The following is a 25559-nucleotide window of genomic DNA, read 5'->3' on the forward strand; positions in this document are numbered from 1 at the left end:
CTCCACTCAGTAGGCTCTCTCTTCACACCCTTGATTGTTTCCTTTGTTATAAAGAAGCTTTTAGTTTGATGCCATCTCATTTATTGATTTTTTATTTTATTTCTTGTGCTTTCGGAGTCTTACTAAGAAAGTCAGATTCTAAGCTGATATGTTGGAGTGTTGGGCCTACATTTTCTTCTCCTATATGCAGGGTTCCTGGTCTGATTTCTAGGTCTTTGATCCATTTCAAGTTGAATTTTGCTTCACCCCTTTTCATAAATACTGTTTTCTTAAGCATGATCTTGGCCCTCTGCCTACACATTGTGCGTGGCTGATTTTGTGCTGCTAGGACAGAAAGCAAAAGACACCCAAAATGTAGTCTTTACTATCTGACCCTTTATAGCAAAAATTCGCCAAGCTTCATTCTAGATGATAAGAGAGCAAGAGCTTACCAGTAAAGATATGCCAGAAATGTACCCTGTGACCAATAGAACATGGCCACAAGGAAGTCAAGAAAGAAGATTTTAAAGGAGCAGTGAAAAGCGATCCAGTGAATATTCACAGGGTGACACTCCATGAAAAAGAACTCTCTGAAAGTTATGATTAGGAGGCAATTAAGAGTCGTTCTTGGCAGACCAAAATCCAACAAAAAATGTTGTTTCTTTCTCCCTTCTTTTTTTCCCCCTTCTTTATTATTGAAATTTTAGTTAAACATGTACTGTTATGCCAGGAGCTATTGGAAGATACCTAAAGATAATCACACATGAAAATATAGATTATAAAAAGTCATAAATCATGTTAGAGATATAATGAAAAATGAGAAAATGTAAAAGACTACATGAAATTATTTTGTCATAAGGCAATATGTTACCACATACCAAATACCTGGCTTGGGGTAAGTACAGTGCATTCAAAGATCACTGTCAATAAAATGTCCATGCATGCCTTGAGAAATTTGGGATCATAGTATAATACAAACAGTACAGGCAAACTCCTACTATCTTTGTGACCTTGGGACAATTTACTTAATTTGTTTCAATTTTACTTTGTTCATCTACCAAACTAGGATAATTGGCACCCATTCCATAGAGTATTCTGAAGATGAAAGGAGATGTAAAGCAGTTTATGTGATGTTTGGCATATATTAAGTACTTTGAATAGCAATTTCATCTTCATGGAGCTGGTATAAATCTGAATTCATAAGTTCAGATGCACAAGAATCACTTATTGTCTTTAAGGCGACTTTTTGAGGATTCTCAGCCCATCCCACTTGGCATTTCACCCTAGATGTTGGGGCTCAATCCTTCTTACACCTAGGGTAACACAGAGGGCCCTGGGAGGCTCTGTCGATCATCAGTTGCCTGGACACCCTAGTTACTCAGAGAGACCTTTATCCCTTTCCAATTGGTTCGTCCGAGTGCAGCAATGTGTTTGAAATCTTTGAGGCCAAGAGCCCGTGTCAGGGAGCTGGCTTCCCTTGTGCCTCACCCAGGCAAGGCTCCCTAAGCACCACCAGCAAGAGCATGCAGGTGCTCTTCCTTGCAGACCCAGAGGTTTCTCTCCCTGGTCGCAGGACTCTTCTCACTGAGCCATCCAACCTTACCTCTGCCCTCCTGCCAGGACATGTATGATTACTTGGAATCACATAGTAGTGACAACATTTTTCCTTTTTTGGCCTACAAGAATGGCTATTTCATTTAGTTCAAGCTATACATTCTTCAATAGATTTAGCTTTTCTCCTTTTTTTCTTTTTTAAGTGCAAGTAGGTAACTGACTTCAGTCTACGTGTGCTTTTCAAATAACAGAAATCCCTGGGAAAAGTAAATAGACTACTTTAGGGCAAAGGAAAATAGAAGGAGAAAAATTCAGGAATAAAACTTCCTTGAAGTATGTCAACACATTTGTACAACAGTAAAAGGACTAAAAATATTTATTATTTGTAATGTAACCATCACTACTATCCACTCCTTTCCTGTGCATCGTCATTGGGTGATTTTCAGTACCTGTTGGTGCTCAGTTGATTGTGTAGCTTCAACTCCCTCTCCCTCCCAGCAGTCTCACTTCCACTCTACTAGCAGCTGCTACACCCCCTCTCCTGTCTTCCTGGAAAGTCCGCCCCACCTTAGCTTTGTCATGCTGATAAACTCTGCTGCTCCTTAAAGACTTGGTGTTCTGCCCCCAAAATGTAAAACATTATTCTCTGTGTTCCCCCAGTGTTTTATATTTCAGGCACTTAGAATTAGGTAATGGGGCTAGGTTTGCAGCTCAGTGGTAGAGCACTGATGATGACTGGGTTGGATTCTCAGCATTGCATATAAATAACTAAATAAATAAATCTATTGACAACTCAAAAGTGTTTATAAATAATTAGGTGATAATAAATTGATTTGTCTTTCAAATATATGGTTTTTAAGAGTGAAGGAGGATGCTAGTTACTACATATGCCAGGACAAGACTTAAGACATTGCCCCAGGCAAACCAGGATGCATGATCACTATACTTACCCTTATATGACTGTAATTATGGTTTATTTGTCTATCATCCCATCCCCAAACAAACAATACATATGTACAGTCAGTGAATTCCAGGAAAGTGAAGTTCTCAGCATCTGATCCAATAACTGATATATAGTAAACTGTCAATCAGTTCATTAATTGATTGAATCATGGTGATTTTATTGGAGGAAAACACTCTGGACTGATGAGATAGCATAGGCCAAAGGAAATGATACGGGGTACACATTTGGAAGAAATAGAAAATAACCCTGTAGTGGGACAAATATTTGGGACTTGGAACATAATGTGGGAAGATGTTGTAGAAATTGTGAATTATCACACCAAGGAATTTTTAGCAAGTGGAATAATAAGGGAAGGTTTAAATGCAGGAATAACATGAAGGATAACTGATTATTGTACATAACATGAATTGGAGAGAGGGGAAGGTAGAGAGAACTGCAGAGCATATTTGAATAAAAAGCATGAAATTATGGATGCCTGTGTTAGAAATATTTTTCATTTAATATTTTTGCTTGATTTAAAAAAAAAAAAAAGTCAAGACCCTCCAGAATTCAAGTGACAGAAATCCAAATTAGCCTATCTAAAAAGGGAAATTATCTCAGCTAACATGAATCTATAAGCAGTGTTAGATCTAGGTTACCAGTGTCATCTCCCCAGGAATCTTCATATCTTGATTCTGCTTCTTACTGTATCAGTCATTCTTAGTCACGTTCTTCCTAAAATAGCAATCATCAATTTCCAACCAGCTTAGCAAACCCGTTAGAAAGAGAATATTATTCCACGAATTATTCCAGCAAAAACCCTGAAGAAGATTGTCATTGGTTACCTGCCCATCCCTGAATTGATCACTGTTAATGGGAGATGTCAGGCTTTGATTGGTCAGGTCTTGGTCCTGTGCCCACCTTAGGTAATAGCAGCTTCATCCAAACCAAGTAAACTGTGTGTTGGGTTGAGGGTGTGGGGCAAGAGAGGTGGGTAGAGGCTGGAATAACTAGATAAAGAAAAACTAACTTTCTTTCTGTTTGAGATGAATATTAGGAAGAAAAATCCATAAGTGTTCTCTAATAAAGCCTATGGTGCTAGTTTTTACTTTGCAAATGATAGTGAGCTCCTCTAGATTATTAAAATCAAATCCCAGAAATAAAATTATTGAGAGGAAACATAGAAGTGATTAGCTTCCAAATGAGCAAAAATAAAGAAATGTACTCACTCCAAAAGACTTTAGATTACATTTATATAAGATGTGAATTGATATTATCTTTAATTCAATGAATTTTTTTTGCTGAATATTATGATGCTGTTTATCCAAACAAAATAGAAATTATTATTTCAACTTTTCATCCATCCCATAGATGCAGTAGTACAGGAATTTCTGATTACTGATCTTTGAGGAAGCCATAATGAAGCCAGAAGGGAGTTGGAAAAAAGCAATTAAAATGGCCCCATTTTCATGGAGTTCTTTATATGGTTTTATTGAGGAGACAACTGAAAAACCCCTCATTTTGAAACGACGGGGTCATTGGATTTGGGAAACATTCATTGGGTTAGCTGGACCATTAATTTGAAAGAATGTGGTATTTTTCTTATGCAAATATTAATCAAATACATTCCACAACATTATGCTAGGGTGATAAGAATTTAATCACATTCACTGATGCCTACCTTACTAAATTGTTTTTATTCTTTTCAAGAACACACCTTTAAACACCAAGTTTCTGATACAGAAAATAATCTGAACCAAGGATCCAGCTTGATGGAAGCCATCTTTAAAGTGCTGTACCACTGTAATTGTTCTCCACAAACTTTTGGAAGTGTTTTTGTGAGTTACATGGAAGAAGAACACTTATGGGACTTTTTGTATTACATTCCAGGTATGAGAAACTTATTGTTTATAAAGAAGTGCTTTATGGATACTTAAAATGCCTTTAAAGATGTTTTAAAAGTTTTATTGATATTGGTTTTGCAGAATTTAGGTTTGTAAAAGTTTACCTTACATTTTTTCAGTATAAAGGCCTCTATTGGAAAACCATTAAACCATTAGTTCCTGTCAAATTTAATATATTTGAAGATAAAGAGAGGTTGGTTGAGGGTAAAAAATATGTATTGCAGATTTTTTTTGAGGAAGTGCTTTAGCATAAAAAGTTAATTTAGTATTTACCAGAGATTATGTTTTGCTGGGGATCATATAAGACATAGTAAGATATAAAAATATTGTGATTCTTTGGGTACATTTATTCAACAAACTGATGAATGAAACTATTGGTTATTTTTTTTTTTCCAGATATATAGGGGATTTATTATTGTGGCCATAGTGCCTTTCTCTTCAATGCAAGCATGTTTTATGATTCCTCTGGGGCAATATGTTTTCCCCATTGTTGTTCTGCCTTCAGCTAGAGAAGATGTTAAAGTCAGGGCAGGTTGTATATCTGAACAGAAGGTGTTCATCGTTTCATCCTTAATATCCTATCTTTAAATTTCCATATTTAATATCTTGGGAAAACAAAAGATGAAAACTTAGGTAGTGATTGTTATGATTATGTTATTCCATTTATATCAGTTATGTTTGGCTTTCAACCCATTAGCTTTCTTTTACACTGCTTTGGAACAAGCATTTTCATAAAATAATTCCTAGGCTCTATTAAAAAAAAAATGATTGAACTGACTCAAAATCATTCTTTCTGGACTTTCTGACTGTCCTCCAAATATTCCTTGAATATCACTTTAGCTATTTAAAAGTCATTATGTTTTATCTTCTTTTGGGCATTAGCCCTGCAAACCAGCAACAGACAACTTCATGTAATGGTTTCAAAAATCTGAATCTATCGCTTAAAGATTCTGTAACAATTATCTTCTTTCAAAGTTTTATCTTCTAGTTTCCATGCATTGCCTCGCTGCATCTTCTTTACCCAAAGGCTGTGCTAACTTAAAGGTAGAAAGATTGAATTAGTAGGTTGTACTTCTGATATGGTAATTATTGTAATGAAAGAAAAACCACCTTGAAAGCCCCACCGCCCTCTGCCGTTTTTAATTGTTTGTGAGAAAGTAGAATCTAACAAAATTATGAAGTGACCCTCATGCTCCAACCACTATTTATCCTTCAACTGTTACGTTCTTGAACCACTTTTGACACTCAGCACAATACTGTCTGAAAATGACCTAGATGGCATCAGTGGACTTGAGGTGTTGGCAAGGGAAAACTAAAAATGTTCCTAGCTCCTAATATGTATTCTCTTCATTTGCACATTGAGGAAACTACTACAGGAATTCAGACAAGTCTCTGGAAACAGGTATTACCAGATTGATAGAGCCCGAATTGTATGGGGACACTCAATTGTGTGGGTAGAACCTAAAACTGGTCACATGCCCTTGGCCTTCAGACAAGTCATTTCTCCTTAAACATTAACAAATATTCTCTGGCTCTTGAATATTCTCTGGAATCTGAGAACTGCAATGGTCATAAGGGCCTGTCTGTACTTTTATCTTTTTTTCTACCAATATTTTATAACAAATTCCCTTTCTTCTGTTGTTGATCAAGGTCATTTAAAAAATGCTAATAAAATAATATAATGTACTAATCCATAACAAAATTGAGCCTTACACTATGACTTGTGTTTAACTTGAAAATATAGTATGTTAAAAGGAAGTACAGCAGAAACACAATCATCATCCCACAATGTCTGTCTATTACCAGTAATAGATCCAAGATTCAGTAAATATAATTTACCTACCCAGATTAACTGGAGCCCATTATTAAAACCTTGATTGGTATATTTTCTTCTTGCTGAAACACTGTCAAAGATTTCAATATAGCTTTCCCACAAAATGTCAGTCTTACCATTTTAAGGTGGAAAAGCAAAGATGAAGTAACTACTATCCTTATTATTGAGTAAACCAAGATCAGAGGTGTTAAGAGACTTATCTAAAATTGTCTACTATTAAGTTAGACAGACTCAAAGCAAGAAACCAGATCTCCTGACTGGCCATGTAATTTCTCTTTATTTTTTTTTCTAGGAATTAAATTTTTGAGACATTTGCTTAATGAACATATGAGTTCACTAATGAAATATACAACCTGATTTTATAATTAGAAATCCCACACATAACTCATTAGAATGGATGTGAACTAATTTGAGAATATCATGCTAAGTGAAATAAACCAATCCCCAAAAATCAAAAATCAGGGAATATTTTCCCTGATAAGTGAATGATGATGCTTAATGGGGGTGGAGGGGGGTACGAGGAATGGAGTAACTTTAAATTATACAGAGGGAAATGAGAGGGGGGAGGGGGCAGGGGTATGAAAGTGGAATGAGACAGACATTATTACCCTATGTGCACGTATGATTACATGAATGGTGTGAGTCTACATCATGTACAACCATAAACGAAAAGTTGTACCCCATTTGTGTACTGTTAAAAAAAAAAGAATGGATGTGAGCTAAAGGGGACAGCGAGAATGATGTTACCCACTGAAAAAGATTATAAAAGACAGAAATACAAAAAATAATTAAATTAGAGGCCTAATGTGGTCATTCAGAAGTTCAGTGCACTCTAAAAGAAATAATTTTGGTCACAATTACAAGCTATGTCTTTAAAGTAGATAAAGAAATTTTCAGTTGGGCAGATGAAATTACTAATGCATAAATTTCCTCAGCTGGTTTTTAAGACAATGCCAAAAAAGACTTAAAAACAAAGAAAATATTTTAAAATGCTGTATATTAAATTATAGTAATATACCCAACAGGTATTGTTTCCTTAATTCCTTAGTATGACATTGGCCCTGCTTTCATTTCTGAATCAATTGACTTATCTCTCTCCTAGACTCTGGAAAGAAAGTTTTCAACAACTTAGCAAAATTTCCCAATTACATTTTGAGATATAAAATTTCCACCTTGATTCTCTTCTCACCTTTCTCAACCTCACAAAGGCAACCACTCTGGAAAGCAGTGTGGAGATTCCTCAGAAAACTTAGAGTGGAGTCATCATTTGACCCAGCTATCCCACTCCTTGGTCTATACCCAAAGGACTTAAAAGCAGCATATTATACTGACACTGCCACATCAATATTTATAGCAGCTCAATTCACAATAACTAAACTATGGAACCAACCTAGGTGCACTTCAAAGATGAATGGATAAAGAAAATTGTGTATGTATACACAATAGAATAATACTCAGCCATAAAGAAGAATGACTTTTTATGACATTTGCAAGTAAATGGATGGATCTGGAGACTATCATGCTAAATGAAATAAGCCAGTCCAAAAAACCAGAGACTGAATATTGTCTTTGGTATGCAGATACTAATTCGCAATGGGGACCAAGTAGGGAAGAATAGAAGTACTTTAGATTAGACAAAGGAGAAGGGAAGGGAGGGGGAATGGGAATAGCAAAGATAGTAGAATGAATCAGACATTACTTTCCTATATGCATATATGAATACATGACCAATATAATTCCACATTATGTACAACCAGAAGAATGGGAAGTTATACTCCATATGTGTATATTACATCAAAATACATTCTACTGTCATGTATAACTAATAAGAGCAAATTTAAAAATATTAACCAAAGAAGGGCTTTTTAGATTGAATGTACATGACAAATGGTTTTCTTGTTGTTGAAAGTAGTTTACATTGGTTTGCCTTCATATCAGGCACAGTGATTTTTCTCTTTGACCTACAAAGTACCTGTATCATAGTGTAGGTAGATGTATATAAGCTTTCAAAAGCTGGAAGACTGTCTTTGGTCTACATTGTAGCTATTTGTCCTTAGTCTTTTATTTGGATATCCTTCTAAGGGCCTCTATTTTTAATCCACTGTTTTAAAACTTTAAAAAATTATTTATTGTGGCATAATTTATATACAATAAAATTCACTCATTTCAAGGACTTCAATAAACATGACCAATATATAAACCTGTGTGATAGTAAAGAGTATTTCCATCATATCCAGGAGTCCTTTCATTGTTCTTTGTAGTTAATTCTTCCTTCAACTGCCGACCCCAGGAAGATACTGATGCACTTCATATCATAGTAGTTTACTTTAGATCATTCTAGAATCTCATATAAACAGAAATCTTTTGCATCTGGCTTATTTTGCTTATATTATGCTTTATTAACAGTTTATTCTTATTATGGTTAAGTATTCACTGAGTAGTATTTTACTAAATAGTGTTTTCTATTTTATCTATTTGCCTGTTGGATGGACATGTAGATTGTTTCTAGCTACAGTGAACACTAGTATACAAGTCCTTGTATTAATATGTTTTCATTTCTCTTTGGAAATACTGGATCGTATAGTAAAGTATATGTTTAACTTCATGAGAAACAACTACCTGCTTTACAAAGTAATCTTTTTCACATTACTACCAATAATGTACAAGAATCTTGTTCATTCCGTATCCTGGTTGACCCTTGAATTGTCTTTTTGATTTTGGTCATTCTAAAGGGAATGTAGCATTATCTCCAGAGCCTTAATTTACATGTTCCTTGTGATTTATGAATATAATACCTCTTTGTATTCTTAATGGTCATTTGAAAATATTATTTTGTAAAACATCTATTCAAAACTTTTGTCCATTTATTTGAGTTGTTTGTCTTATTGAATTGCAAAGAGTACTTTATATATTCTGAATTCAAGTCCTGTGTCAGCTACATGTATTTGTACATTTCCCACCAGGCTGTGGCTCACTTTTTCATTTTCTTAACAAGGTCTCTTGCTGGGGAGAAGCTTACTAAATACTTGCCTTGCCACTTACCAGATGGTTCATCTGGTTACTATCTGGTTCCCAGTATTCTTATCTAAAAAATGAGAGCCTAATTCTGTTCAGATTTAAATTTTTTATTTCAATCATCTAAAGTTTTGAAGTATCAAAGAAAACTTTAATTTTCTATGTCAAGAAAGTCTGCTAATATATTTTCAAAGCATTTTTAATCATGTTTTGTTTATCAGAAAACCTTATTTCCAGTGATGCCTGATTATCAATATATTAATAAAATACTTTTTTATACCAGAGCTTTTTACTTAGAAATACATTCAGATTAATTTCCATTGCTTTTATAAAAGCAAATTAGGTTATTCTTTATTGCATGTAACATCTTTCTTGAAAGTAGTCTGAAAAACTCCACTAAATAACATAGTTCTGATTGTTCAAAGTTATAGAAATTTTAAAATAAGTGGAATTTATCTGTCATTAACAGATTTTAGAAGATTGTACTGGTAAAAATTGATAAACAATTAGTATTTTATCAAAAGGTTAACTTACATATACTGGTTTATGTCAGAATTGCTGCTGTTGATCTTCGCTTGTTTTTGTTAGGACCATCATTCGTCCTCTTTCTAAGGAACTCCTGATTACTGTGAAAGAAGATGGTAGAATCACAGCCCTTACTGATTTGTATGTACTTGGCTGTGAAATATTTGTTATTTTCTTTTTAACAGTCTTGAATAGAATCATAGAAAGTGAAAACCAAGAAAGACCATAAACATCATCTTGTCCACCCTTCTATCCTGTCCTCTCATCATTCTGTAGATGAGGACACTGGGGCCCTTCTAGATTAAATAAACTTTCCTTTTTTTTTTTTTTTTTCTTTTTTTTTGATACTGGGGATTGAACCCAGGGCACTTAACCATTGAACCACATCTCTGGCCCTCTTTGGAATTTTATTTAGAGACATGGTCTCACTGAGTTGCTTAGGGCCTCGGTAAATTGCTGAGGCTGACTTTTTTTTTTTTTTTTTTTTTTTTTTTTAGTTCTTAATGGACCTTTATTTTACTCATTCTGTGTGGTGCTGAGAATCAAACCCAGTGCCTCACACATGCTAGGCAAATGCTCTCCCACTAAGCCACAATCCCAGCCCCAACTTTTCATATTTTTAATTTTGATTTGAAATATTAGAAAATCAGATGATGATGCATGGATTCTTCAAATTATATGAATTAACTGGAATTTTCTGTTTCTTCGTTTTTATTTCAGTTAATTTTATATGCAAAACTGAAATTTATGTATGGCAGAAAAAAATCAGTAAAAAATTATTATTTTGGATGATTCGTCCTCCTACTTTTCTCCTTTATGCTGATAATCAATAATTACTATTTTGGGCTTACAGCAACTAGACTGTGGGGCAATCATTGCATTCTTTCTAAACTCTGTGTCTTTGAAATCTAGGCACCCTCTTCAACATTCAACTGGTAAAGAAACTCTTAGAAAGACTATGACACTGTGTAACTTGACCATATGTACCCCCTGTTCCCTTGCTATTTCTTTTTTTTCTTCCTTTTATATCTGTATCTTATCCTTACCATAGGCCCTGATGGATATTGCTTAATTCTCCGTATAGTACCTAATTCTCAAGATGTCTAAGGACCTTCCTCATATTAAATATCACCAGCCATACACTCTAACATTGCAATTAGAAAAAAACAACTTTTATCTTAGGTATTAATAATATTAGCTAATGCTTACATAGTACAAACTATGTGCCAATTACTCTTCCAAACACTTTGCATAAATTAATTCATTTAATTTTTAAGTAACTATTGGAGGTAAGTCTATTATATTCTCTACTATTTTCAATACCTTGATTTTATTTAAATTTTTTTTCATTGTAGGTGAATACACTACCTTTATTTTATTTATTTATTTTGATGTGGTGCTACATGTACTAGGTGAGCACTCTACCACTGAGGCACAACCCCAGCCCACCTTGATTTTATTTTAAAAGGAATAAATATACCTTTTTAACAGAAGGAAATAGAGATTGTCTAGCTTCTTTGAATTTTCAGATAATCAAAACATATTTTATATGTTCATAGCTCCAAAGAGTTTAACCATAATGCATATTAATTATTGATACAGGAAGAAAGCTTCTTTATGCCTTTCAAAAACTTCAAGTTTTGGAACATCATCAAAAAGACAGTGAACTATATCCTCCACTATTTCCATAAAGAGCACAGCTTGCCAACTGATGGAGGCATTATGTTTAAAAATTAACCTCTCAGTATTTGATATTACCAAGATCATCTTCACCATGGTATTTTTGTTAAAAAGTTACTGTTAAATGAACAAGTCATTTGAGAAAAATCATTGGGGAACTTGAGGTCGGACAAAGCATGTAATAGTTTTTCAGTATTGGTTCAAGTATTGGTCTCAGGACTTTTCAGTCATCTTGAAACCCAAACAAACAAAACTTTTTATGGAATATATCACATAAGCCCTGTATATACATCATGGGTGGTACATATAAAGATGGTGCAAAAAAAGAAGAGCAGGGAGAAGTAAGAAAGAAAAAAACAAAGAAGGAAGAAAGAATAAAGAGGAAAGAAAAAAATTGTGTAAAATCCCATCAGTTGTTGCAAATCATCATTGACACAAAGAGTACATCTTTTGATTATTGTGTGTAGTTTAAAATAAAAATAGCATGTCATTTTCTAACGTACTTTTTAAAATATACAATGCATGTCCTTATAGTACAGATGAATATAACAGACCTAATTGAACAAATTAAATATTATTGTACATTAGATAGTTTTTAGTTTTCTTTGTATACTTTGTATATTCTTAGTCAATTTCTTAGAATTAAATCCTACAAGAAAGGAAAGATGAGTCAGTAGGTAAGTTAAATGTTAAGGCTTTTGACATTATTGCCAAATTGTAATCTAAGAAAGTCATGCCATTTATGTTCTACCAGCAGAATTCAAAACTACCAGAATATTGTTATTTACTATTAATTTCATTTTTGTTTATTACCAGGAAGAAGTTTCAAATGTTTTATGAGATGTTTATCAATTATATGATTTCTTGGGTAAAATTGACTCTTTCCCTTTATCTTTAAACTAGAATATCATGAAACAGTATTCCCAGTTGAATGAAACACAATCAATTGCCAGTTTCTGCTAACCATAACGTGCCTTCTGATTTTAAAGCCTCAATGTGCATGGAGTCTGAGCTAGAGGTCATTCGATGCTTGAGATTGGCACTGACTGATGCCATCAAGGACACTGTACAACAGGTGATATCAGTGATGAGCTATGGGAGAAATTGTGAGAAAAACCTAAACAAGCACAGTGTTCCTGATCATTTGCTTAAGAGCATTCCAAAAGAATGGAGTTATATTCCAAAGGAAACCCAAAGAAAAGATTCAAGCAAATGTAAGTATACTTGTTTTCCTGAGAAAACACCCCCTAAAAAAGTAATTTTCCAGGATATTTAATTAAGTAAAATTCTAAGACCTATAAGACTAATAAACTATATTAATCTTCCTTCCTCCAAGTATATTTGGGAAAACTAGAACAAGGAAACGAGAAATGCAAATGACTTAATTGGCCATCTTTATTTAACTAACATTTCAAAATTTTCTGTGATGTTTTGTTTCAGCGTCCACAGATTAGTCACATGTTGTGGACTAATTTCCTTTTATGTCTATTAAGTAATCTAGGATTTGTACTCTCAGGAAAATTACTCTGATATTCAGTTTAATTATTCTTCCTTTTATTTTTTTCCTTGAAACTACCAATTATTACTTTTTTTTCTTGTTAACACACCTATATACATATTTTTTAGGTAAATAATAGCAATGAGTTTGGTAACTACATGTATTTTTCTGACAGTATTTTCCCCTCAGTCACTGGAGTTCTGAATTGAGATCTTGTTCCTGTTTAGAGCAATGCATCCACCAAGTACATTTAAGATCCATCAATTAATTTACATTATTCATATATTTTATTAGCCAAGTTCTCTCCTAAATGTTTTCTTCCTACCTACCAATAGGAAAATTCCCAGATTTTTCACAAAATTCCTTTGAATGTATATCATATATCAGTATTTGTGAATCTTCTTTTGGTTTCTAAAATAAAACTATTTCCTTTCATTTTCATCTTTAAGAGAAGAATATTTTTCACTAGCTCTAAGGAAACTTTCATCAATACTCCAGCTGAACCCACAAAAGTCAATTGAAGGGATTGGTCTTTCTTTGATTCTCCTCCATGGAGATCCTAAATAATGTGACTCTTATCCAGCGACCTTATATTACAAACTCAAATCAATTATCTATCTGTGACCTTTCATTGTAATGCTTTAATTCTGTCCAAGCCCTATTAAACTGCCTTTGAATCCAGTAAAGCCATTTAATTGAAACTGGAAAATGTCACCTTTTCATTACTTAAGTTCTTCCTTGTCTAAGAGTTGTTGCCATCTCTCTTTCATTTTAGCTTTGGCTATTTCTTACCTTTTGAACAAAGCAGAGACATAATCTATAGTTAACATGCCATATGAGTGGAACTATTTTGTTTGTGGCTTTCTATTTGTGACATATTTTGGTTTCTAAGAAGCGTTTTAGAATATCTATGTACTGTTTCAATGAGTTTCTTGTTCTAATAGTGCTTATTTTATACAGATACCAGTTATCAGGGTCTTCCTTAATAACATTTTTCATAAAATGATCAATAGAAGTACAATATATAACCAGTCACAAAGAGGTGCTGGATCTCATGAATATGTAAAAGAAAGTGACTTCATGAACCATATTTTGCATTCTAAGTGGATTTGGCACGAGGGGAGCACCATTGATTTTCATTTCTGTCCTCTAAGTACAGGAACTTTTAGATTAGCACTTCTCAACCTTTATATTCATTCCTTATCCACACTTTTTGCTTGTTTCCTCTATTTTCCTTATTTACACTTTTGTGGTTGACTGTAAGCTCCAAACTTTAGCATTTGTTTTGACTTTCAAGAGAGAGAATTCACTTTCACATAATTTTTATTATAGTATCTTGTTATAATTGTTCTATTTTATTACTAGTCATTATTAATTTCTTACTGTGCCTAATTTATAAATTAAATTTATTATAGTATATGTGTATGGGAAAAACATAGTATATATATTTTAGTCATCCACTGGAGGTCTTGGAATTTATCTTCCTTGGATAAGGGTGGGGAACAACTGTAAAAGACAGATAGTATTTACATGCTGGAAATTAAGTCATCTATTCGTTCAATAGGCATTTACTAAGTGAGTAACTACTACATACAAGGCACTGTACTTATAGTAAGAGATAAACTATAAATATAATATCTCCTCTTGGTCCTTGCAGACTTGTATAACTATTTTGGAATGGATGCAAACACCTCAGGGGTTGTATGATTCTTTTGTGTGTGGGAAGAAAAGAATTAAAGTTTGTTCAAATCTCATTTAGGTATTGTCACTGAACATTTTTTCAGTCTGAGCTAGCAGCTTGTGTGCTAGGGACAATATATGAGGAAGTTCAAGCAGGCAGGAGCACCACAATATTAGGGAGAAGTGATGGGCAGGGAAACCTTATACACCTTGACTTTATAAAATCTGGTTTTAACAAAATTAATCCTTGAAATACAAGAGATCTTAAGATATTCCTGTAAATCAACAAATCAATTGTAGTTTATTACTGGGAAGGGAGTGAAGAGCACACAGTGATAAAGAGAAAAAGCTCACATTTATTTTGATTGCTAATATGAGCTCTCAGTCATATCGTAAAGTAAAACAATGAGGATCAGATCAAATTTGGCCAAAAATAAAAAAGTAAAAATGAAGAAAGGAAAGAAAGAAAGAAAGACTGTCAGAAGACCATTTGAGATATGGCTTCCCATCCATTATTGTGAAATGTGAATCCTTTTTAAGTGAGTATTGTGCCTTGAGATATTAGCTAGTCTGAAGTTGTCTTGATTAGCAAATGATTTCAAAACTAAGCATCTGAAACCTGAAGATAAACCTCTGTAATTTCTTCAACAATGTTTTAAGTCAAGTTATAATCATGTTCTTTATAAAATTTGTGTAAACAGTGATAAATGTTTAAAGACCTTCCGTCTGAGAATTCAAATCTATTAAAAGACAAATAGCCACTACCTTAAGGGAACATTTGTCCTTGACATAGTGAAAATGACAGAACATGGTAAACACTATGGTGACAAACTAAAAGACATTCCTTTATTTCTTTGTCAGCAAATATCATTACATAGCAACACTGAAGATTTAAAGACACAAATATTGCAGTAAATCATACATGGGAGAATTATCATATAGTTAGATGAAGATTCAGATTGTCCTGAGATAGCTCAGCTTTTAAGTCTTTAGTTCCTTGTATTTCAAAAGAGTGAATACACAAAGAACTAGTTTTATTTTTGTTTTTCTTCTTTGACAATAATTAAATGAAAGATGTACCTGAGAAGATATTTTCTTAACAGTAAATTACTTTGTTTAAAATGAAAAAATAATACCTTATGGTAAAATCAATGGAGCAATTGCTTCAATGGCAACAGTGGATTCTGGAGAGAGAAAGCAGAGACAGTGTCATAAGGGACATGCACCCATGTCATTGATCACATGCAGTTTTAGAAGACCGTCTGTGGCTGAAATATACAAAATACTAGAGAAAGTCATCAATACAGTTTATTTTGTAAAATCTAGAGATTATATTAGTTTTATGAAAACCAGTATCACTTATAAAAATATCATATCTGCATACTTAAGAACTTAGACATAGAATTTTCTAATGTGTTTTAAAATATTTCAAATGAAATTTCAGTAATCCTTGAATCATTTTCTTAAAAATATACAAATAGGCCAGGCACAGTGGTGCACACCTATAATGCTAGTGTCTAGGGAGGCTGAGGCAGGAGAATCATAAGTTCAAGGTTAGGGAGACCCTGTCTCAAAAAGAAAATTAAAAAATCGGGGTTGTAGCTCAGTGGTAGAGAACCCCTGGGTTCATCCCCACTACCCGCCCCCCCACACACACCTCACACACACAAATGAAATACATTTTTAATTTGTAAGAATAAATAATTCAAATAATTGATATCATAGACAATGTATACTTATTCAGATTTCAACAATATGTTTGCTTGTTTGCTTTTTAAGACTGAAAAACAAATTTCATGATTTTGTAAGCACAGCTAATAATGTATCTGCTCCATGCTCCACGTGGAGATACATATGTATATGTTGATGGTAGTGGTTTTTCACCTATGGCAGCCATTAAAACATGGTATTGAAATAAACCAAACTGAGGTCCTGACCTTTTTACTAATCCCAGATTTTAAACATAAAAAGCATATTAAATCACATTATCATTATCAACAAATTGTTATTTTGTATAATTAATAGATGAGATTTTAATAATCAATTTTAAGATCTTATTTTGTTTTTCCTTCATTTGTTGTGAATGCCCTCCTCACATGTTTAATAATCCACAAATATGGCATCACAGTGTGTAGGAAGGAAGAAATGTACCAAACATATTGTGTTCATCATAAGATACACATTTTTTTCATACTTGATCAGCTCTGAAATTGATGATTTATAATATTTTACATATAAATGTATTAGGTAGAAGTCAACTTACTTAAATAAAGACATAAAAATGAGTGTTAGCAGTGTTAAAAGATCCCTCCCTGGTATATTGTTAACCTCATCATAGATTCAGAGACCTTGGATTAGTAGAATGGATTTATTCATACATCATCAGCCTAAAGGTCCTGATCGGAATTTGCCTTAAGCTTTAATGATGTAGTTGAGCATTTGAGTACCTGGAGCCCTCAGAGTTTATAAAACAGCAGAAGTCCAGGTGTAAACAGTTGGTAATCTTACCTAGTATGTACTTAGATATTCAAATGTTTCCTCAGTGTCTGTGCTTACACCCTCTTTAGAATAGAGGGATATAAGATGCTATGTTTGAAGTCAAATAACTAACAGTGGAATAGGAAGTATGAGACACAAACACATAAAAAACAATAATAAGACATTAAAAATAATTTAACAACACAAAGAAGAAAGGTCACAGAAAGTTTTTGAATTTGCTTCATCTGTATTTTAAGACCCATTGAAACATTCATTTGCATAAAAAGAAAACATTTATTGAGGAACTCTTTTCTATATGCACTGAAGGAGGTGCTTTCACACTCATGGAAAGTGCACTGGACAGCTCTGTGGGGGCCTTAGGGAAATATCTCTTGTGCTCTAGAGGAGCTTTTAGTACAGCTGTAAAGAAAACTCACAGAGACCTAAATAACAACATGACATAAATAATAGAGATAATAATACAAAAGATGATGCAGCATGGTGTATTATTGGACCTGACTACCAACATGGTCATATGTTGATATTATATTCAAATAAATTTATGAAAGGGCATAGGACTTCAGAGTGCTGCAGTATATAGATGAACCATGAAGTTAGAGGGCATTCCATTGAGAATGATAAGATATTTAGAACCCTGAAAGCAGAGGGTAAGTGCATTGAAGGTCTCATAGAGAAAGTTGATACAAACACTCTGACACCGAGCTGTGAAGTGTTTTGAAAATCAAGCTCTGAAGGCTTATCTTGCTCACTAGTGGAATACAGATAAAGCAATTATAGCAGAGAAATTGGTTCATAAAAATCCAATTGTATATGAATCCACTACTGTATATGAATTTGGTTTTACAGTGCAGAGGAGGGGGTTAGATGTAGCTTGGAATATGGAGATAAGTCAGAAAAGTGCTTCCATTATCCAGGTGCCATTTGTGAGGAAGAGCTTGAACTAGGGTTAGGTTGGTCTCTGCAAAGAGAAAGAGGATTTCTGAGATAATAGGATAGGAAGATTTACTAATGCTGGTCACTGGTTTTTATGAATGATCAACAGGACATCTGGAAGGAAAGAAGGCAGGAAGGGAGGGAGGGAGAGAGGAAGAGGGCCAAGCTAATTTGGTAGGAAGACAATCAATTTTATTATATTGAATTAATGGTGCCTAGGGAAGAGAAGTGAAATGCCCATCAGGGAGCTGGCGCTATAGTATTGCAATCCTGGGGAAAGGGTAGGACTTAAGGTTCTGGAATCATTTAGATCCAGGGTGATTTTACTCCCAGAAGACATTTGATAGTGCCTGGAGACATTTTTGGTTGTCACAATTGAGGGGGATGCTACTGGCCTTTAGTGGGTGAAAGCCAGTCAGAAATGCTGGTATACATGTCTCACAGGACACCTCATCCCAACAAAGACTTATCCAACCCTGAATGGCAATAGTGCAGACAGAGAAACATCAATCTAGAGAAATCCTGATACATCCTTCAGAGAAGTAGCACCAAGCAAAGAAGAACACAGAATCACCAGCCAGAGAGCAAGGACTGCTTAGAAAATATCCACATTTAAGAGGTGTTGGTAGAAAGCATAACTGGCATGGGACACAAAGAAGCAAAGAAAAATAGTAGAGGTAAACATGAACCAGTTTATTGGCTCCTTTATTCAGCCAATATTTATTGAATAACTTTTAAAAAATGAGGTACTATATGTGCTGGGGATAGAGTAATGACCTCCTGGAACTTATATTCTAGTGGAGGATGACAGAATGAATAGGTAAAGGAGCTAATTTTAGCAGGCTAGTGCTGTGATAAAGGCAACACAACAGGGTCTCATGATAGTGAGGTACTTGGGGGTGGGATGGGAAGAGTGCGAAGGGACTGATTTGAATATGTGAAGCAAGGCCATCTGAGAAGGTGACATTTAGACTAAGAATGAAAAGAAGAGGAGCCAGTCCTGAAAAGAACTGTGATGATTCAAATTTCCCAAGGGAGGAAGAGAAAGGCTAAGGGGGGACTCAAGCATCAAAGGCTACTGAGGTCCAACAGGAATGCATTTGCATTTGTTAATTAAGGAGGGGGACATCTGGGGTCCTCAAAGCTGCAGTCTTAAAAGATAAAAATAGAAGTTATAATTCTGAAATTTCTAATCTTCATGTACGGAAGGAAACAAAAAAGGCAAGTTTGGGATCTGGGGGACTTTAGGTGATGCTGCAGGAGATCCCAGTAGAGTTCTGTCAGAATATGTCAAGCACTTGCTCTTCTCAACAATTTTCTCCACGAAAATTAGACATCCCCACAACAACATGAAACACGCAGTGATGGAACGCAAATGCTAATATTAATCATACCTTTTCTGCCTTTTCTTCCCCAGGCTTCACAAGGCTTGCTGCTCAGGCAGTATCTATTGTAATCAGCAAGTTACCTACAGTGATTGCATGTTTGCCTCCCCCAATTAAATACTTCTTTTTTCTGTCTGAGAAGAAAATGTCAAGAAACTTTGTTGAATTGAAGAAAGTTGGCCTGCTTGTCTGGAACTTGATTGTACTTACATGTCACATATTTAAGGATGGAAACAAGGTAGAACTTTTAACAGGTGCCTCCCTTGATAGATGGAGTAAAGAGAAACTGGGTTTAATTTGTGTGTGTTTGGAAAGCATCATGGGAGAGCAAAGTAGCCCTAATCCAATGACCCAGAAAGTCATACAAAGCATTGAGCAGCAAAAGCCCAAATGGATTGAACACCAGCTGTTGAAAGCAAGAAAACTGAGCACTGAATGGTAAGGCAATGTTTTTCTCTTGCTGAATTCATCACATACTTTCACAATAACAAATTACGAGTACACAACCACAACAAACTCCTGTCAGATGGGCAGCATTGGTCATTTGGCTAAGTTCATGGGAACTTTGATGAAGATAGAAAAAGATAAGTATCCCACTAAACACTACTGTTAAAGGTTCCTTGTCTTCTTAAAATTTGAATCCTATTGATAGACAAGAACACTATACTTGCTGGGTTACCATCTAAAGGTTTCTGATTAAAAGGGTGGTAGTTAAACTCAGGAGAATTTAGTTTCATTCCTTTTCAGTGTGTAAACAGGTATCTAATGGATAACCTGGAGTGTTTTGTAAGTGGAGTGGGCACAAAGATTAAATTAAGAAGGAATTAATGGATATGAAAGGCTTTTTATTGCTTTCTGTGTACCTGATTGTCAAAAAGGTACACATTTTTCATCTGGTAATATAAGAATCCCAGAGGGCAGCTGGGGCATATCACACTCAAGCTATAAACACACCCAGCTGTTCCAGTATGAAAATGTCAGCCTTCTCATAGGTTTGTCACCAAGAGCTAAGTGATTTGTGGTATTACAAAGAGTTTTAAGGGCCCCTGATGAATTTAAATATGTACATAGAGCTCTCCTGTCTTAAAATTAGTCTTTGGGTATAGAGTTGCAAGATATTGATAAGGGAGTTACAGCTCAGATGGTCTACAGATCACCAAGTCAGTCCCTTTTTTGAACATCCACATCCACTGTCTCCATTCTCTTAAAGAATATTCATGTTACTTACAGATACTAGTATAACTTTCTACCTGAAAAGACTAAAAACTACTTGAAATATTACAATTACTAGTAGATGGTAGTGGTAAAGAGCTCAGAAATTAGAATTAGAGGAACAAATACAAATCCCTTGTAAATGGGTCAGCCTGTGCAAGTTATTAATTTCTCAAAGCCTCAATTTTAAAGATGAAACCAAGATGACAGAATTGTTTTGAAAAATTAAATGACATAAAGTTCTTAGCATCAAGTTTAGAGCTAGTAAGCATTTATTATTTATAAACTATTAAAATACATTGCACTCACTGGTTAGTACTATAACTAATGCTATTTGCTGGTCTATGTTAATCTATAAGACTTTATATTATTAATCCATATGGTGAGAAGTAGGTAATCATGATTTTCCTGGTCTTGTCATACTGACTTCTAGAAATTTACTTCGGGGTATCCCCTGGGCAGAAGTAACAATAGCAGTCAGGCAAATGCTTAATAACATTGACAATGACCTTCTTAATCTTTATATTTGCATTCAATACCAATTCATAGGCTTTAATCCATTGACTAAAAGATTAAGGCCAGATGTCATTATCCAATGATTATAAAAAAGAGAAGAGTAAAAATTATAGATTGGATTTCAGTTTAAAAGTTAAATTTATGATACTACTGATTTAGAAACCACTATCAAGTAAGATCTAAAAGCAATGTGTAAGTAATATAACTGGACTACATATCAATTAAAGTTTTATAAACACCAACGCATCTGGTATCCCCTATAGTGTGAGGCTGTCTAGCTAATATTTAGCTGATTAGTTATGAATCAAAAGATTACTTAGCAATCTTTTAGAACATGCATCACAAATGAAGAATTGCTGATTTAAAATATTTGAATCAACCAAAGATTCTGTTTTTGTTTTTTGTTTTTTTGGTGCTGGGGATTTGAACCCAGGGCCTTATGCTTGCGAGGTAAGCACTCTACCAACTGAGCTATATCCCCAGCCAAGATTCTGAATAATTAGATAATTAGCACATTACTATGTCTCAATTTCTCAATTATCAATATATAAAAATGCAGACTTGAAGTTACTTATTACATGTATTTGAAAAAGAGTTAAATTTGATTTAACTCATAATAAGCTCTTACAGATTTGAGGCACTATAAGAATGCTTCTTCTTGACTTCAATTTCAAATTGATTATCTGATATACATGAGGACTTCTACCTCTAAGTATTTCTCTATACTGTTAAGAAAAATATATTTAAAATCATGATATCTATATAAGGTACAGGGTTGCCATATTTTTAAAAATATGGGTATATAGACATTTACACTGAAATAGTTCTTCTGTTAAGATAAATCTTAATTCCTTGTGAAGATTATCTTGGAACATACACAATATCATTTAGCTAGATTTCTTGCACTTGCATCCAGATTTTGATTTTTTTTATGGAAATGGTGAGAATAACTGCAATCAAAAAGGTGGCAGCTGTAAGTGTTGCCTGACAAGCATACTGCCTAAAAGCATTACTATTCATTAAAATAACCTTCACTTTGTAGTAACTTTCAAGCTGTAAACAGTCAACTTAGATTCTGGAGAACACACAGCCCAAAAAGTAAAGAAATGTCTGTCTTTGCAAAGTAATTTGTCGAGTTGAAGATTATTGTTTTTCATCATGGTGACCCTGACTTGGCTGGCTGGGTGCATATACAGATTAAGATTAATGCAGTTATTCCTTGGCTAAGGTCTGCCTCTTTCAGGGCACATTCTCCCTAATGACATGATTGATAGGCAGCCCCAAATCCAGAGAGGAACTCATTAATCATAGCATTGACTGAATCCAATCATTTGCTTCACCTGCACAGTGATGGACAGGAAAGGATACAATTCAGGGGCTGACACTGAGATACTCCTTTGTCAGAGGGCCTCAACTTTTTCAATGTCATCCTGTACAAAACCTGACGAATTTTGCTTGCAACCTGTATGCAGCTTCAAAAAGATATGTGCAAACTTCTCTTATTGTAACAAGACCCATTTTTTAAAAAGATTTACACTAGCTGATGAATATCTCTAAGTCAGAGTGGGATTTGCTTTTTTGGGATAAGGCTTATAGGATTTTGAAGTTCCTTTTTCTTTCTTTTCTTTTTTTTCTTTTTTTCTTTTTTTTGAGAAGGATGTTTTGAAGCTACATGTGGAAGCAATATCAGAGTTAATGTCCAGCAGCTGGGTATCATTTGGTTCAGTCTTCAGGTCAACGGCACTGACTCTTAGCAGAACTAATTTTATAATCATGGCAAAATCTCAGTAATGAACTGCAGTACACAGATGATTACACCACAATAAATTTCATTCAGCCTGGGAAACAGTAGAAAACCATGAGTTTTCCTAAGAACACTTAGACTGAAAAGCCTAACATGATCCAAAAGAAATTGTGATAAAATTAGTATGAAATATATAAAGCATGTGTGATGACTATCATAATTTTTTATATTCATATACTTCGAGGTGTTTAAAATATTTTGTTACCATTATTATGTAAATAGTGTTCAAAATGAAGAATAAGTATATACATTCTCCAAAAAGAAATGTTTCAGGACTATGTCTTCAACATTCTTAGTTTGATAACTGTAAACCGTTTTACTGGAAGAATAATCAAAGTAGTGACCTTTGCTATGTGTCTGTTACAGAAAAGGAGAAGGAGAGAGGGCATATATTTTTTAAAGGCAACGAAGTGTCAAAGGCCAATTTAAAATACCCAGTGGTAAGCACACTGCCACCAAGCATCCAGCCTATATTTAGCATAATAGGTTCCCCCTTTTGACACATTAATTAGTCTTTAATGTGTTCTAAGACAGGTGTAAGAGGAATCTACAAAAGACAGAATACCAAAGCTATTCCTGTTATCAAAGATACTTTTTATCCTCAAAGAGAAAATACAAATTATTTCTTACACGTTCTTAAAAAGAAATGTTTTGTTTTCATCCTGTGATTATAGCAATTTCAACAATTGCGGTAATGGGAAAATGTTTTATAGATAGGAGTATAAATGCAATAAAGAAATGTTTTAAAAGAAACGATTCCATTTTTAAAAATGCTTTCAGGTGCTTAATTCTGAGGCAGCATTATTTCTATGAGCCGCAGCAGTTTGGGAAGGCTTACTATTTGAGCGAAGTCTTTATGGGTGCTTTGAGTATGAGATTTACATCGACTCTCCACACTCAATCTCTCTGATTATTTTCCTTCTTTACGATTCTTTGCCGCTGATATGTATGTGCTTCCTTTGTGTTTTAGTGCCTTTATGACAATGGAGAAAAGCACAGTCTTAGAAGAAGGAGACACTGCTCTTGAACTGACTGAGCAGAAAATAAACATGATGGTCCTGGATGTCTGCCACAAACCAGGTGGCAGCGAGTACCTGAGGCAAATTTATCACATCATGCGGCTCAATGAGGTAGGGAAACGGCCTTTTTACCGAGCAATTAGGTGTGTACTGGCCTGAGGCAGCGTCTGCTGGCAGCTAAGGGTTAGTCAAGGAGGTGATAATACTTCTTAAAGTCAATACCAAACTCAATATTGCATTATTAATAGAATCTATTCAGCCCCGGCTGTTCTGCATTTGTACAGAAAAAGCTTCACCGAAACAATGTAGGTTTTATTTGTATGATTTAAACAATAACATGGCTCATAAACTCAGTTCAGTTCTGAATTGTAGAGACTAGAGGTGTAGTTTGGGAATTGCGTGTTTGTGACCGTTAAGCTGATGCTAAAATCTGGTATTTGTGGAAATGAATTTTCTAAAGAGAGACATTGCTATTTTCCTGAAGACTTCATACTTGAGCTGGTGAAGTTAGAGATTCCTTATGTAGTTGAAAACTTCAGAAGAATGCTGAACTTTATTTGAGAGCAAATTTATTAACCCAAGAAAATTCATTAATACACAGAGACTGGCTGGAACCAATGTTATGCCTATCTCTTTGCTGAGGTAAATCTCTGACCTTGGATGTTTGAGGTGTTATAACAAAAATGTAATTCATAGTTAATATTGGCTATTTGCTTGAAACAATATGTTTGCTAACCTTATCAAGGTTTTATTTTGATCATATGTATCTGAATTAGAATGTGGCATAATGTTTATGTTTGCAAACACAATTGTATTTTCTGGCATAGTAAAAATTATATAATATGAATAATGTGAATATACAGAATTTTATCTTAATGATGTGGGCCTTAAAAACCATAGATTTCCAAGAAGTGAATTAAATTCTACAACAGCATTTTACAACTCAGTTATATAAATGTTCTCCCCATTTTCTGAGAGTTGTTGAAGTAAATCTTGTTTCCTGGATTTCATAGAGCTAATCAACCAATCAATAAACAAGTGGCATTACAATGTCTTCAATGATAACCTGATGTGAGAAATTCGTAGCTATGAGAAATGACCCTGTCCTTAAGGCACCGAGCTCAATATGTAATTGCTATAATGTAACAGACTATTCACTCTTGTTAATGATCCCTGATAGCCTGTGTAGGATTTCTATTTGGGGAGCCCCAGAACTCCGGTCCGTGACTAAATGAAAACTCTTCTTTGCAAAGTCATGTTCCTCAATGGCATTTCCACTTGATCACCTGGATTGACCAAATTAATTGTGGTGACTAATAAAAGACATGTTGAAATATGATTACCATTAGAGCCTTTGTGTAAATTAGTGTCACAGTAGCTCTAGAGATAGTTATGACTGGTGTAGATTGCTAAACTGATAGAAATGATCAGTAATTACCAATGAACAAAATCATGTTACATATTTATTAGCTGTCAGTCATCTGATACTTTCCTCCATCACAGAGTTCATGTAACTGAGGCAGTGGTTCTGAACAGGTATGCTATGAAATCTTTACTGGGAGGTCACCAATTTTTGATC

The 25559-nt window shown here is 34.3% G+C and overlaps 1 protein-coding gene across 4 annotated transcripts in view; it reads left to right on the top strand.

The window, feature by feature from the left end:
• The window catches only part of KIAA0825, a 399846-nt gene that overhangs the window by 172308 nt on the left and 201979 nt on the right, over positions 1-25559 (top strand). For 3 of the 4 annotated variants that reach the window (XM_079146011.1, XM_079146010.1, XM_079146012.1), the window contains 4 exons: positions 4187-4366; positions 12424-12648; positions 19462-19867; positions 23932-24091. In XM_079146011.1, the coding sequence (XP_079002137.1) occupies positions 4187-4366; positions 12424-12648; positions 19462-19867; positions 23932-24091 (971 nt within the window). Of the gene's footprint in view, positions 1-4186; positions 4367-12423; positions 12649-19461; positions 19868-23931; positions 24092-25559 lie in introns of those variants that run through there. The other variant, XM_079146013.1, reaches the window with a different exon arrangement.

This window comes from Sciurus vulgaris, assembly GCF_902686455.1.
Source record: "Sciurus vulgaris genome assembly, chromosome: 6".
Lineage (NCBI taxonomy): Eukaryota > Metazoa > Chordata > Mammalia > Rodentia > Sciuridae > Sciurus > Sciurus vulgaris.